General features: G+C 52.1%; 1 protein-coding gene across 1 annotated transcript; it reads right to left on the reverse strand.

Moving 5' to 3' along the window:
- Window positions 1–1,324: 1,324 nt before the first annotated feature.
- Window positions 1,325–12,258, reverse strand: KRT82 (keratin 82; the record flags this gene model as incomplete). The annotated part of the gene is made up of 9 exons (XM_081309129.1): window positions 1,325–1,560; window positions 2,072–2,103; window positions 2,397–2,617; window positions 3,009–3,134; window positions 6,308–6,472; window positions 6,812–6,907; window positions 7,577–7,637; window positions 9,934–10,142; window positions 11,854–12,258. 9 exons carry the CDS (start codon window positions 12,256–12,258, stop codon window positions 1,325–1,327), a joined length of 1,551 nt encoding a protein of 516 aa, XP_081165255.1.
- Window positions 12,259–15,832: the final 3,574 nt, after the last annotated feature.

Here is a 15,832-nt window from a genome sequence, read left to right on the forward strand (position 1 = left end):
GTTTTAACATGGCAAGTGACATGCAAAGTAGTGAAGTGTGATATGCAGGTTTTGAGTATGAATTGTATGGAGCCATATTTATTCCACAGGCCACTTGCAAATCAGGTGTGTGTTGTTTTCCCATTGGTAGAACGACTTTCCTTCCCATTCCCAAGCTTCCAGTCCCTAAAGATGGCTCATGATTCCTTTCAGCCTTATCTCACCCCCCGCCCCCTGACACAGAGCGGGATGAGCAATCCTGATTCTCAAAGTGTGAATAAAGTTAGTTTATTGGGAACACGGAGCCCAGGGGCTCCGGGCAGACAACTTGTATCCCTGGTGGGCAGGGCTCCTGGGAGGTGGGTGAGCCCAGCACCTTCTCCTCCCTTTCCCAGATTCCAAACTAGAGCCTCCAAGTGGCTGGGGCAGCTCCACAGAACTGTTGTGGAGAAATGTGTTCATGTAGACCCAAAGCCTCAAATATAGAGGAGCTAAAGGGAAGAAGCAGGAGCTGTTGGCTACGTACAGAATATGGGGTGGGGAGTGGGGCTTGATCCCACTGAGTAAATAATGTCAGCTCTTGATCATCCTTCTGCCCAGTAACTATTTCAAGTCTTCTTACCCTTTGTTTCAGGAATATTCCACCATCCACTGCCAATGTGGGCTCAGGCAACAGACTCATGTGTGTAGTTTGAGATCAAACAAATTTGTGTAAGTAAAGCTACTACCCAAAGACTGCTTTTTGAGTCTTGGTGCTGGCAGGACATGGGCAGATCCCAAATGATCTGAAATCGTGGCACTTGGCTTTGGAATTCAGAATGGGATTTGGTGATGGTCTCCTTTTGATGTTTACAATAGTGCATATTTCAGGAGGGTGCTAAAAGAGGTTTACTTTTTTTAGGTACATGAGGGCCAGTGGAAAGAAAGGTGGGAGGCTTGGGTGGAGTGCGGAGGAGGAGACTGGCTTTGAGGGGAAACTTTCATGGGGTTTTCTGCAAAGCAGAACTGTGATGTGCCCATTTGGTCTTATCTGAAAGTGAAGTGATTGGGTTTACTGCCATTCCTAGGCCACACCAGGGCTGACTGTCACTAGTTTGGGAGGGACAAAAGAAATGCATCCTCTCTCTCTGCATCCTACCTCACCTCAGGTCCCATTGCAGATTTTGTACCCAGATACTTGAAAATAAAGATGAACTTGAAGGTCAGCTCAACCCCAAACAGAAATCCCAGGGGTCTCTGGAGTCAATATAGGAAGGGCAGGATTTTGGAACAGCTTTTGGCCCTGGGGGTACAACATCTAGGGCCCTGTCCCCTGGGTTTCCGGTGTTGGGGGCCAGTGCTAACACTAGTGCGTGCAAGAGCTGCCCCCAGTCGCCAGTTTCATGTTGGAGCTCCGCCCACTCCCACAGCCCAGGAGCCCCTGGGCCTCGCAGGGGATGTAGAGTTCCCCGGTGCCCACCACGCTGCAGCCCCCGCTGCTCCTGAGGACACCTGTGCTTCCAGGGCAGTACTCGGTCCTCAGCATGGGTGTGCCCACCACACAGGGCTCATACAGGACGGCGCCTTTGGAACTGCTCACCGCTGTGGGAACATGAAGGGATGCTCAGGACCCCACCCCATGTGGCTCTGAGGGAGCTGCCCTGGAACTTCTCAGCCAGGCCACACCTCCCACCTGCTGCCACTCACCTCCAGCTACCAACTTCCATGTCTCCCCACCCTAGCAACAGTGCTTGGAGATCCCCATGGGCTTCTCTCTTTTCCTCAGAGCCTTGGAGAGGTCAGGCCTGATGTCACCCCCTCTCAGCTTCTCCTTGTCTTCTCTCTCCCTTTTGTGTCTATCTCAAACCCTTGCCCTCTAGCAAAGCATCCTCTGGTCTATGTGGCTTCTTGAGGACTCTGAGACCATGCTGGGCATCTACTCCTAGTTGTGATACCCCAAATATGGATAGTCCTGCCAGAGACCTTCTCCATCAACCCAGGGTTCTTTGTGAGGTGGGGGATGCCCCAGAGGTCTGGATGGAGTGGTGCCAACCTACGTTGTGTTATCAACTCCCACGACCTGGCACTTTAGGGCCAAGGTTCATCTACTTACAGATATTCACGGGCCCGATGCCTTCACACAGCCTGGAGAGAGGAGGAGACAAGGTGACTGCATCAGAAAAAATGAAGTGGGAAGGTGCTTGCCTAGCATGTGTGACGCCCCCGGGTTGCCATCCCCAGTACCACAAAGAAAAAACAAAGAAATAAACAGAGCGAGGCACTCCAGGTGGAAGCTCCCCTTCTCTTGCCCTCACCATGCCGAGCAGGAGGGCTCAAGGACTGTGTGCTGTTCTGGATTTTCCACCACCCGTGGGTGGTCACGGCAACACTTCAGGCTGGGTAACACCCTGATCCCCGCCCTCCCTTGCAGAGCTCACCTGTGCTCCTCGCCCTCCAGCAGGCGCCTGTAGGTGGCGATCTCGATGTCCAGGCCCAGCTTGAAGTTCATCACCTCCTGGTACTCCTTCAGCAGCCTGGCCATGTCCTGCTTGGCCTTCTGCAAGGCCTCCTCCAGCCCCGACAGCTTGCACTTGGCATCGCTCAGGGCTGCCTCGCCCTGCTGCTCTGCCTCGGCTATGGCGCCCTCGAGTTTGCAGCGCTGGGGGAGAGGGCACGGAATGGCATCACTGGGGGCCCCTGAATCCCTGAGTGGGTTGCTCAGAAGGATAAGCAGACATGTGGTGGCACCTGCCAGGTTTGAATTTGCTGTGGGCTTTATCCTAGGATTGTGACATCTGGCTCTCCTGGGAATGGGGAATTGTTTTTTCTGGAAGACACTCAGGAGAGCTGAGATTCCCTCCTAGATAGGCTTAGCGCTGGGGGTGGAGTGGGGTTAAGCTCTTATAGAAAGGATCTACTTCTTCACCAGTGGAGGCGGCCAGGTTTATTACTTCCTCTGCGGTGCTCCCTGGGAGGGTTGGACCTGCCCCACAGCCTGCGGGAGAGTCACCTGTGCTGGGCTCCCACAGCAGAGGCCTCCCCCGCCTCACCTGAGCTTTGACAGTCTCAATATCTTGCTGCAGCCGCTGGATCAGCTTGTTCATTTCCAGGATCTCGTTCTTGCGGTTGCGGAGGTTGTCACAGTGGTTCCCAGCTGTCTGCCTCAGCTCCTCGTACTGCCGGGACACAGGAGTTACACCTCCAGGCTCTGCACTGTGGCATCTCCTAGCTTCTTCCTCACTGTCCCCAGTCTTTTCTCCCGTGACTTCCTAGCTTGGTGCTCTCTGGTTTCTGATACTTGTCCTGCTTTCAATTCCCTTTTTATTTCTGACCAATGTTGATGTCCTTTCATGGGCTGCTCCTTATTTCTGTCTCATCCCTCAGTTCTGAGACTTCAGGCTTGTTAACTTCCCCTCCAAGCTCCAAGATCTTCACCTTCCCTATCAGATCCCCTTCTCTCTGCCCCAGAGCCCTAACCATCTGAGGACTCTCTCCCTTTTAGATGTCCCTCTGGATCTTGGGAGGGGGTTCTGTGCTCAGCCTGGAATGCTAAAAGATCAATAACTCAAAACAATCAAAACCAAAATGCAAAGTTATGTCTTACCTCAGCTAAACACTTTTTGAATACCTTGTCCCTTTGCATTCAATTTCTGAAGAGTAACTGTATACAGATTACATTTGTATATTATTTAAAAAATTAGCCGGCTTTAGATTTTCTGATAGTGGATAGGAATATCTTTCATAAGAAAATACAAAGCAAGGGGATTATAGCTCAGTGGTAGAGGGCTTGTTTGACATGTGTGAAGTCCTGGGTTTGATCTCAGCACCATAAAAACAAACAGGTCCGGAAAACATGGCAGCTGAGTCATTCCCCACTTAATTCATATTAAGCACAATCAAGTTGGCTCTTCTGTTATTGGGTTACTGTGGGGAAATCTGCTGCTGCCTAATAAATATCCACTCCTTTTCCCTTAAAATAGAACCCTTTGAACCCAGATAGGAGAATATTTCCCAGCTTCTGATCAATGAGGTCTATGGTCATTGCTGGGTAGGGATTCTAGGAAAGCTTTTTAAGTGGGAAATGACTCAGCTGCCATGTTTTCCACCTTCTAGTTTTCTCCTTCTTGCTGAACATGAGTGATGTTTGTATCTATCTTGAGACATGAGGCAATCATGAGCCTGAAAATGTGTGTTAAAGATGGTAGAATAGGGTCTGGGGCTGTGGCTCAGCAGTAGTGCACTTGCCTAGCATATATGAGGCACTGGGTTTGATTCTCAGCACCACATATAAATAAATAAAATAAAGGTCCATCACAACTAAAAAAGTATTAAAAAAAAAAGATGGTAGAATTGACTGGGCAAGTGGCACATGCCTGTAATCCCAGTGGTTTGGGAGGCTGAGATAGGAGGATTTCAGATTCAAATTTAGCCTCAGCAACTTAGTGAGGTCCTGAGCAAATTAGCAAGATCCTATCTCTAGACCAAATATATATATAGGACTGGGGATGTGGCTCAGTGTTTAAGTGCCCCTGGGTTCGATCCCCAGTCCAAAAAAAAAAAAAAAAAAAGGCGTAGAATGGAATGTTGGAATGAGATGGACATCATCACCCTAAGTACATGTATGAAGACACGCATGGTGTGAATATACTTTGTATACAACCAGAAATATGAAAAATTGTGTTCTATATGTGTAATATGAATTGTAATGCATTCTGCTATCATATATAACAAATTAGAAAAAAAAAAGGATCCTGAGTGGTATGATCCTGGGCAGTCTATTTTTGTACTGTATCACATGAAAAAAAAATAAAAACTGAATTTAACTATTTTTTCAAAAATTTCTGATTCTTATAGCTAACTAAATACAATCTTTAACCAATAGAATCATCTTTATGGTTCTGACGGGATGATGGGAAACTGAGCTTGTGTCCCCTGAGCCCACTTGACTGATGGATGGTCCAGGAGCAACCAGAGGAGGGGCCAGCAGGGTGAAGCTGGCCATGGATGGGCCACAGACGGAGTCACCAGGGCTGGCTCCAGGCCAGGGTTTGTTATTTGTAATTACCACAGATCTTCAGAAAATAGGCAGAGCAGTACTTGAGGCCCTGGCTGGGTGGGTTACCTATTACCTTCAGAAAGAGCCCCAAAATATTTGGCACAGCCCTGCAGACGTGTGGCGACCCAGCCCCCAACTATCTGTCTGGACCCAGCTCCCTCACAGCACACCGGGACCTCATTTTCTTGCCTCTGCGTCTCCTTCCTTCTGCTCCTCAGCCTGCTTCCCCAGTCCTCTGCTTATTGACATCTCTATGTACTGACAATTCTTCTGCTGTTCAGGTACAATGTGTTGCTTCTGTTTCCAGGCCCTTGAATCTGCTGCTTGACCTTGGCAATCACCACACACTCTTTGTCTCTCATGGTGATTAATTATACACTCCCTCTATCCCCCAGAAATATAACTCCTCGAGAACAGGGCTGGTCTCACTCTTGGTATCCTGGATGTCGCCCTGCTCCATAGGGCCATCTTTCGCTGGCCCCCTATCTAAGCCACCCTCCACACACTCCCTACCCTCTACCTGACCTGTTTCCTCCCTAGCATACACCACTGTCTATCATACATCCTCTGGACTTCCTTGTTTCCTTCATTGTCTGCCCCCTGCCTCTGCCTCAAAGAAGGAAGTGACATGGGGGCCAGGTTGCTGTCTGTTCTGTTCGCTGCTGGATCTCCAGCTCCTAGCACCCGATGGATCCTCAATGAACAGTTGCCTGAATGCACGAACCAGTGAGCGGACGCATGCGCAGTGCCTTTCACAGACAGGGCAGTGACACTGAGATGATAGTGTTTGTTAACTCAGATTGCCCTCAGGGGCTCCCCTGCCCTCCCAGCAATCCCCTAATTACTAAGTCTGGGCCCACCTTAATCACTGTTTCTGCTGTACCATTAGTAACCACCCCATGCCACCAGCCTCCCACGTCTCCAAGCCCAGAGTCCTCTTTGCCATCATCGCCAATTAGGTTTATTGAAGGCTGTTTAGAGGAGAGCTTCTGGTGAGTCTGAAGGTAAATACAGCTGGGCACCCTGGTGACAGGCCTGGCCTGTCTGTGGGGGTCCCTCCTACATGCTCTGTAGCGAACTGGCGTGAAGCTTGGCAGAAACAATAGAGCTGGGATTTATGGGATTCCCTGGCTCTGTGGCATTGTCCAGTCCTCTGTGCTCCTTACTCACTTCCTGGGGCCCAGAGCATCTGGGGGTCCTCCCCTGGCCCTACCTATTTCCTCTCTCTTCTCCCTTCTCCCTTGCTCCCTGTCCTTCCCTACCCCCAGCCCTGGCCTCTGCACCCCAGCTCACCCGGCACTGGTACCAGGCCTCTGCCTCAGCTTTGCTGCGGCTGGCAATGTCGTCATACTGGGCCTTGATCTCGGCCACGATGCCATCCACGTCCAGATCCCGGCTGTTGTCCATCTTCACAATGACTGAGGTCTCGGAGATCTGAGACTGCAGCAGGAGGATCTCCTGGGGAGGGCCAAGGTGAAGGAGTGAGTTCTGAGAATCAGCAGCAGGAAGGGGACAGCCTGCTCTGGCCTCCCGTGGGAGATTTGCATAGGTCTCTGCTGTAGCTGTTCCAGGACTTTAGCCATCAATATCCTCCTGGTCCCTGTCCTTTAGTGAGCCAGAGCTTTCCCTGAGGGGCCTGAGAGCCTGGGATCTGGATACTCCAATTTCTGAGAGTCTCACTCCCTGAGCTCCAGCTGTCCCCGGGGGATCTATCTGTTCCAGGCACCTGCTGGGCAGATGCCTTCTTAACCCCCTGGCCCTGACCAGCCATCTAGAAGGCAGCATGGCTGCAGGTACCTCCTCAAACAGGCCTTTCATGAAGTTGATTTCCTGTTCTAGAGCCTCCACGTTGGTCTCCAGGTCAGCTTTCACCAGGAAGGCCGTGTCCACATCCTGCAGCAGAACAGTGACAGAATCATGACCTGGAGCTGGGGGGATGTGGGGACCATACTCTCCACCAGCCAGGTACCAGCTGGTGGCAGGTGGCAGGTGTGGGGCCCACCTTTCCTCAAGGAGTCCATGTGGAAGTGAAGGATGGAGCCAAGGTGGAAGGGTGGGTCCCCGGCCCTGGGACCCCTATGCCTGGACCTGACACCCTGATGGGGAAGGATCTGAGGGATGTAGGGGTTTAGAGGAGCTACCATGTTGGCCTACCATGTTCTCAGCTCTGATTGTAGAGCTCAGCCTAGAAATCCCCAACTATCTGTCTAAGGAATCCTGGCAATCAGTTCCTCTTTGGGCGTTTGAGTCAGAGTTTTGATTTGTTTTTGATTTGGCATAGCCACATCTTCAACTGCTTGGGCAGGTGCAGACATGACCCTACCTGGCTTTGGCCTACTGAGTTGGGAGTGGGGGACAAACCAACCCTTGCCCCTATGCAAGGGGGATGGGAGAAGACTCTGACCTTCATCTTTTTCAGGGTCAAGGGGTTGGCAATGGAGGGTGGGAGGGACTCTTTGGATGGGATGGCTGTAGACATGTTTGGACACAGTCCAGGGGCTGGGTATCTGAGGCTGGCCAGTCCGGCTCAGTGGCCTCTGCCTCCCTGTGTAGACCCCTCACCTTCTTCAGGGCAACAAACTCGTTCTCGGCACAGGGCCGCAGGGAGAGCTCCTCTTCATACCTGATGGAGTGGGCGGGAGAGAGTCTTTAGTTGGCATGTGGAGTTTGGAAGGGGTCTTGGCATCAGGTTTTGGGGGCCACTGTCTGTCAGTGACTGACCACCCTAGGGAGCCCGTCTCTGGACACCACTAGATAATTATTTCCAGAGCTTCTCACAGCCACTTTCCAAGAATACCCCTCCCACTTCCCTGTAGCCTGTTTCTGTTGTGAGTCATCCTCTGGGAAGTCCTCTTTGAAGCTATCCTCATTTCTTGCTGCTGAGGAAGCTCCTTTATCTAGTTGATTTCTCTGGGAATCCTCTGCTGACCTGGCTGCTTTTCTTGACCTGAGACTGGCTGCTGTCTCTGAAATACCTGGCTGACCTGGGGCCTCCTCCTTGCTGGGAGGGTGCTGAACCTGATTTCTACTTGCAGTCTGGTGACAGAGGTAGCAATTACCCACTTCACCAGACCCATGGAGGCAGCCCGACTATTTCTGGCAAGCTGCCTGGGAGCTCCGCAGCCCACGCAGGGCTCCTCAGAGGGGATCATCAGGATTCAGCCTGGCCATGGTGACTCAGCTTGGTGAGCAGCGTGGATCTATTAGAAGCGGCTCTGTGCTTCCTGATGCCCATTTCCACCTTTCCAGGAGAGCCCCTGCACAGGACTAGGGGACCTATCACCTGGGTTTGAATCCTGGTTCTGTCACATGCTAGTCATGGCCAAGACGGGTAAGTGACTTGGCCTCTCAGCTCCTCTCCTGTGGAAGGAGGGTAACTTTGGTCCTGCCACACAGGGGCCTTGAGGGTCAGTTGATGTCTACCACACACTAGGACGGTGCCCAGCCTGAGCCTGGGCTAAGTGTGGTGTCAATGATGAAATACCAGTGGCATCTCCTCCTCTCCTTTTGGCCATTTTGAAAATCCCAAGTTCTCCTCTTGAACTGCAAATCATGTCTCCCAATGTAACCTTGCTACTGTCTTCTCAAGAAGGGCATTGCTCCTTCTGCGGGGCCAGCCTCCACTTTCCCACAGCCTGCCACAGTCTGTTAGAAACGTTCCCCTTTCTTGGCACACTTTGGACCTTCCTTGTCTCCTGCTCCTATTTCTACCCATTTCTGAGGTCTATTCTGGGCTCTCCTTTTGGAAGAATCCATCAGAAGGGACATTATCCCTCAAGGCCCCAAGCAAATGGTGCCTCCTCCAGGAAGCCTTCCTGGCTCTTCCTGCTCACTCCCTTTCTTGGGATCTGTGTTCTGCATTGCAGCTGCCTGGGTATAGGTGCAGGTGGTCATTGTGTACTAAACTGGGCCATCTAGAGGGAAGAAGCCACCTTTTCCCTTTCTATAGCATCTCTATTTCCCAGCACGGTGCCTGCCACTGAGAGGGTCCATGGTTGGCACCTATAGCATGAGTGTCCCCGACATGGCTCCCCTTCACTGGCTCCTATCTCTTAGGAACTGCTGCTCTTGGTGTGTGTTTCTCCTCAATGAAAATGTATCTCTCCTGACTCTCTCACCAGCATGTGTTCCCATGAGGCCCTGCACCCGGGGCAGACTCACTCAAGACTCATCAGGAGGCAATTTATCTGGCCTCCGACTCTTGCAAGCACTGAGCTGCTTTCCTACTGGTTCCCCATGAACATGTGCTCACCAGTCACCTCCTCCAGGCTGTGAATCAGACCCAAGGTGGGTACTTGGGGCAGGAGAGAATACACGAGCCCCAAAGCACTGAGAAAGAAGGAGTTCAAGCTCCTAATAGTGTGTGTGTTGTGCACGTGTGCACAAGTTTTCCAGATCATTTCCAGCTGTGCTGGGGAGGGATGAGGAAGCCGGAAGTCAAGGGTGAGGGGAAGTGTGGGATGGCTGGATGGCTGGGGGGCAATGCTGAGAGGGCTTATCAGGTGGAGGGAACAGCAGGTGCATAATCTTGGAGGGAGGAGACTGCGGATCTGTTGGGGGACTAGGAAGAAGTCCTGAACCTACAAAGGGACTCATGAGGCAGAGCAGATAGGTAGCTCAGAGTAGAGATGGGGACTCCTTCATGGTGGATGAAGCATGCTTAGGGAGAAAGAGCGTGAGGGCCTTCCTTATTTAGGCAGGGTGGTGGGAAGGGAGATGAAGACAAATGCACATATTCAGGGCTTCCACCACGCGCTACATACATGATCCTGTAGGATGCTCTGCCTATATTGTCCCACTTAATTATTGTTCCACCTAATGAGCTGTTTTCCCATTTTATGGGTGGGAAAATCGAGGCCCAGGTCGTTTCTATAACTCATCCTAGATCCCCTCATGGGATGAAAGCTGAGCCAACTCACTTTTTCTTGTAGCCCTCCAGCGCTTCCTGGAGGCTGCAGAGCTCCGACTCCAGCCTCGTGTGGTCCCCTGACACGCAGTCCAGCTGCCTCCGCAGGGCGCAGATGTAGCCCTCAAAGAGGGGCTCCAGGTTGCTCTGGCAGCACCTCTGCTGCTGCATGAAGTTCCACTTGGTCTCCAGCAGCTTGTTCTTCTGCTCCAGGAACCGGACCTACAGCCAAGAATGGGGTGCGGTAGGGGGGACCCTGGGAACCAGGCCTTGGAGAGGGTAGTGGAGTGGCTTTTGTCCTTTCCCAACACACCAGTGACAACGCACTGGGATTCGCAAAAGTTAAGGTCTCTGCATCGACTGGCACCTGAGGTGTCTTTGTGTCTCCTCGACTTTGGGGACAGTAGAGGATGCCTACCTTCCCTTCAGGAGTTGTATGTTTTAGCTGAAAGAATATCGCCCAAGAGGCCTGGGCAGGTCCGTAGTGCAGCCTTCTCCGCCTGCCTCTCACTACCCTGTAGCCTAGACCAAAACCTTTACCTCTTCAAACTCTACTTTGCTTCCCAAAGCTCCTACTGGGACTGTGAATGGGAGAGCACCCTGCAAGCCTGCGTCCTAAGGTCCCGCTGTGACGCTTGGGAGGCCAGGCTTCTGGGCACTCCGGGAAGACCATCAGCTCAAGGGTACCATCAGCTCAAGGGTGATGCTTTAGGACTCCAGCTCTTCCCACCCACCCTGTCCCATCCTACATGGCTGTGTCAGAAAGAAGTCCAGGTCACAGAAATAGGGATAGTTGCTGGCCCACCTCCCACATTTTTGTGGACTGGAGCTGAGGTTAGAAGCAGCTGATCAGACCCTGGTCACCCGCTAGTCATGGGCACGGGGAGCATGGTCTCTGGGCCTTGCCCTGGGACTTATTCCCTTATGGTGCTTTGCCTCTCAAGAACATTGTAGAAGGGAAGTTGCCCCAATTCTGGCCTATGGCCACATCAGCAGGAGACTCCCGGCCTCACAGAAGGTTGATGACCAGGGCCCATGTTGTTGGATGAGTTTATAACCAGAACTTGAAAAAATTAAAAAAACTAAGTGTGACTGAACAAGTTTATTTCTGAAGCATCCCTGTGGTATGGAGTGCTTCCTTTCATCCTCCCCCTCTCTTCCTCCTTCCCCCACGAGGCACCGGCATCCCTGAGGCTGAGCAGCAAGTGCCTTGCTCAGGGATCTGGGCAACAGGAGTGGAGTCAACTCGGGGCCAGGACTCCTGGCTTCTGTTCCACAAGCCTAGCCACCAGAAACACCAGCTCAGCCTGTGGCATGGTCTGGACCCCAAGAGCCTCCCTGGACTGGGGATAGGCCCAGGGGCAGCTGAGGGATGACACCTGGTTCAGCAGCATTTAGAGGCAGTGTGTCCCCCTCCCTGCAGCCTTTCTGAGCTGGCTCTGGGGTTGACAAACATAAGACTTGGGTGGTGGCCACCTTGTGCTCCCAGCTCTGACTGCTCTTCTATTCCCTCACCCCAAGCCTAAACCTATGGCAAAAAAATGGGGGTCATAGTACCCATCCTCAACTTCAGAGTCTTCAAGAGCCTCAACACAGCTCAGGCACACAGAAGGCAGTTGGATTGTTAAAGCCTCATCAGGAAGGGCATTTCTTTGGTTATAACCTGCTCTGAAAGTTCCTCTTATAGTCTGACCTCAGACAACCTTAGTGATTTTTTTCTCAGATAACGTCCAGAGACATAACTAAAAAAAATGGACTGGAAGCAGAAACATTCAGTGCTGATCCAAACACTTACAAAAATGAAGGCTGGAGAGGCCGATGGGCAAAGGACAGCTTGTGTATTGCCGGCCTTTTCCTTGTCCCTTGACTGGCCACCAGGTACACTCTGTAATGGGTCTCGTCCCCACTCCTGCACCTTGGGCCCACGGCTTACCTTGTTGATGAAGGATGCAAAGCGGTTGTTGAGACACTTGATCTGCTCCTTCTCATCCCTCTTCACCCTCTGCACCGTTGGGTCGATCTCCAGCTCCAGCGGGACCAGAAGGCTCTCATTGATGGTGACAGGGGTGATGCAGGCAGAAGACCCACAGGTGGCCCCTGCTCGATACCCAAAGCCAGGCAGGCTGCACCTGGAGGCCACCCGGGGCCTCCCGAAGCCCACATTGCACAGGCTCCGGGAGCCGAGGCAGCCTAGGGCGCGGAGGCCCCCACCAGCCCCAGGCCGGCACAGGCCCTTGCTCACCTCATAGTGGGTGACCATTCGGGGTGTGATGGCCGAGCATGAGCTGAAATTCTGAGTACCATACCTGGAGCCTGCCTGGAAAGAGCGGCACGACATGTCAGGAGAGAGAGGCAGAGAGACGGAGCCCTGGAGTGGAGAAGAGGGGGCAGGCGTGGCCAAGTCGTGGTTTGACTTCCCCCTTTTATCTCGTAGAGGGGTGGAGGGCTGAGCTGGGTCAAACCCCAAATCACCATTAAATCTGGTTTACAAGCTTGGGATATCAGCAGCTACTGGGGAGCAAGGTGGATAATTAGGGTAGCAGAAAGCCCAGAGAAGGAGCCAGTGGCCCATGCTGGTGGGGCCTATAAAAATGCAAGACTTCCTTGTTTATGGGGGCGATGAAAGGGTCCATACAGACAGAGATGCCTGCCATAACCCGTGGCTCAGCCTCAAGGAGGGGTAGAGTGGGACTATACATCATTTCACAGGAGGGAAGGGGAGGGACATGAAATACACACCCCAACTTCCCTGGGATTCAAGGGCAGATCAGACACATGGAGGATGCTCTATTTGCCCAGGGCTGTCTCTGTCTTCCTATAGATCCTCAAACCCAAGTGCCCTCCATGGGCTCTAGGTGATCCCAGGAGTTCCTAGGGAGGTAGACTTTTGGGCTGGAGGGAGCCTCGCTGGATCTTCCCCTTCTCAGGAGGCAAGGCTCTGGTTCTGGTTCAGCCATCCAGGCCCCACCCAGGGTCTTGAGGGCGGAGGGCTCCAGGCATATACACTTCTCTCCAGGGCCCCATTTGCACACACACACACACACACACACACACACACACAATGCTGATAAGGAGACTCAAGAGGAGTCTGAGAGGAAGGGATGCTTTCCCCCACACATGTGGGTCCCCCAGGACATGATGTTCATGGAGCTGGTCTGGGGATTCAGCATTGGTCTGGGGTTCTGTTTTGTGCTCTGGAGCCTCCCTGAGGTACATTCCAGCTTGAGGACCTCTCTTCAGACAGTGCCTGCTCTAAAGAATGTGCCAGGTGGATGTGGGTCAGGCTGTCTTCCCAGAACTAGGGCACAGACACAGTCTCTTGGAGAGGCCTGAGGCCCCTGCCAATTTTCTTTCCTCTTCTCTCATCCATCTTCACAGTATAAACTCTGCTTGGTCTTGCCCTTCCATGCTGAGACTTTTTTCCAGGTCAAAATCAAGCCAATGATAATAATAGTGACACTGACTGAGGTTTACCATGTGCCGGGTCCCTCTGAACTCTTTCTATCCATTATCTCATTATCCCCCACAGCAACACTTTGCTGTAGCAACCATCTTACAGACAAGGAAAGTGAGGAGCAGAGCGAAGGGCTGTGTCCCCATCACTCAGCTTGTCAGTGATAAGGTTGGGATCGAGTCCTGTTCCTCCTAACCCCACCTTGCTCTGCTGCTCTGAAGGCCTGGGTTGGGGACGGGGAATCTGTACCAACATGCTTCACATTCTTTGCCTGTAGATTAGGAGCCTAGAACTTAAACATTTCAGCACCTTGAAAATTCTCAGTCTGACTGTGCCATTTCACACTGTTCCCTCTTCAGTAGTCTTGACTTGGGCCTTGAAGTGAGGGGTGTCATGGGAGGCCTGGAATGGTGGGAGGTGGAGGGTGGTGTGGGCTGGGACACTGTTGCACAGTGTCAGGGAAGGAGACTCTCACTCTACCCTGGTGGGCCCAGGAGATGATGTTCATGGAGCTGGTGCTGCTGAGAGACTGGCCAAATGGCAGACTCGCACTTTAGTGGGCGGGGATAGGGCTCACTGGGACCACATGGGCACAGCGGAGCTCCCCCAGCCTATCCAGACACAATGGTAGTCTCAGTGCCAGTGCTGGGCTCCCAGAAGCCCAGGACCAGAGCTCAGGGGCAGAGAGTAGGATGGTTCATGGCATTCATGGTGGGCAGAAGGCATGTACTTACTCCCAGACCTCCTGATTCTGAGGCTGCCCTCCAGGTATAAGACAGGATACGACTCAGTCAAGACCCAGAGTGCTCAGTGACATTTTATTGAAGCAATTTCAGCAACTTGGCAAGCGAGAAAGGAGCAGGGAGTTAGAAGTTTTAACTTGTTTTCTGGAGCTGTGAATTGGGTCTGCATGCCGAGTGGCAGGGAACCTCCTTCTCTTTTGATCGGGTTTGGTTTTGAATTCATGGCGGGTGTTTGAGGGTTTACAACTCTTCAAACGAAACAAGGAAATCACCCATGAAGGCCAACTCCAAAAAGAACTCAGTGCAGCCCTTCATCCTGTTCACCTGCCTCTTCCCTCTGTTCCCTTGGTGGGACTGGACTGTCATGTCCCTTCAGAGGGAGGGGACACTCCAAAGCCAGGACTGCTTCTCCTCCAAGCTCACCACCTCAGTTCTTCCCCGCAGGGCAGAGAGTTTGAGGTGCTGCCTTAGAGAGCTTTGTTCTCACTGGGGCTGGGGACAGGGGAATCCTCATAGCTCAGAGACATTTCAGAGGCTGGGATGTGGGAAAAGAAAGGTTGGAAGAGCAAAAACAGAAAATATGTTGCAAAATGGGAAGAATGGGAAGGACGAAAGGAGAGAAATAGAGAAGAGAGGCGAGGAGAGGAGAGGAAGGATGGGCAATGAGGGAGAACACACAACGAGGGGCCCTGAGGATGAGTAGGAAAAGCAGTGAGGGTGAATAAGGTAAAAAGGAAAGAGAAGCTTCCAGAAGAAATAGGTGGTTAGCATAAGGGAAAGGGGGAGAGGGCCGAGGCTGGAGCATTGTTTTGCAGGAGGACTCTCACAGGGCAGTTCTCTATACAGGCTAATTGGATTCCTTTTTCTGGTGTATCTTGTGTGGGCATTTTGGGCTGAGTGGCTGCCTCCTACCCCCTCATCACTGGGATCTTTCTGTTCGGAGCCAACCATCTAATATCAGTTTCAATGAGGCAGATATGGAATGAATGTGACTAGAAGCTCATGCAATGCAGCTGCAGGCCACAGAGAACTCAGGCTCTTGATAAATTTTTCCCCAATCTAGTATGAATAATCACAGTTGGTACTGTTTTGAGGGCTATTGATTCCTTGTTCAAATATTTTACTTGGGGGAGTTGTTGGTGGACTTGGCTGAGGGCCTGGACAGAGACAAAATAAAAGGAGGAGAGAAGGCAATATGTGTGACAGGGTTTGCAAAGATATTTCCTGGTCTGAGGGCCCAGCAGGAAAAGTGTCATCTTCAGGGAGAAACAACCTATGTAGAAAATTAGACCTAGACAGCCCTGGACTTCTTTAGGGTCCCTGGGTCAATTTTAAGGTTCCCATGAAGGACTGAGCAAGAGGAATCATCTTGGGATTGTAGTGGATCTGGGTCAGACAGGAGGAAGAGATTCTATGACCCCCCCCCCCCTAATTCTGAGAATTTCTTAAGGGCAAAATCCTAGCCCAGGTCTTAGCCCAGAGCAGTTGAGTCAGTGTGGGCTGAAATGGACCCGGGAGGGCTCTGAGACCAGGATGGATGAGCTATCTCTGTGGGGCCTGTGACAAGAAATGGATAAGGTGACCTTTAAATTCATAGCCACTTGTCACTCCTCTGCCTGGTGTGGTGGATGTGAGCATGAGATGTGGGCAAAGCGTCAGGCCTGAGGCTGGAAGCTTGGACCTTGGGGGGTGGCTGCCCAGGACAGGTGGGCGCC

The sequence above is a fragment of the Spermophilus citellus genome (genome assembly GCF_964194105.1).
Source record: "Spermophilus citellus genome assembly, chromosome: 10".
Classification (NCBI taxonomy): Eukaryota; Metazoa; Chordata; class Mammalia; order Rodentia; family Sciuridae; genus Spermophilus; species Spermophilus citellus.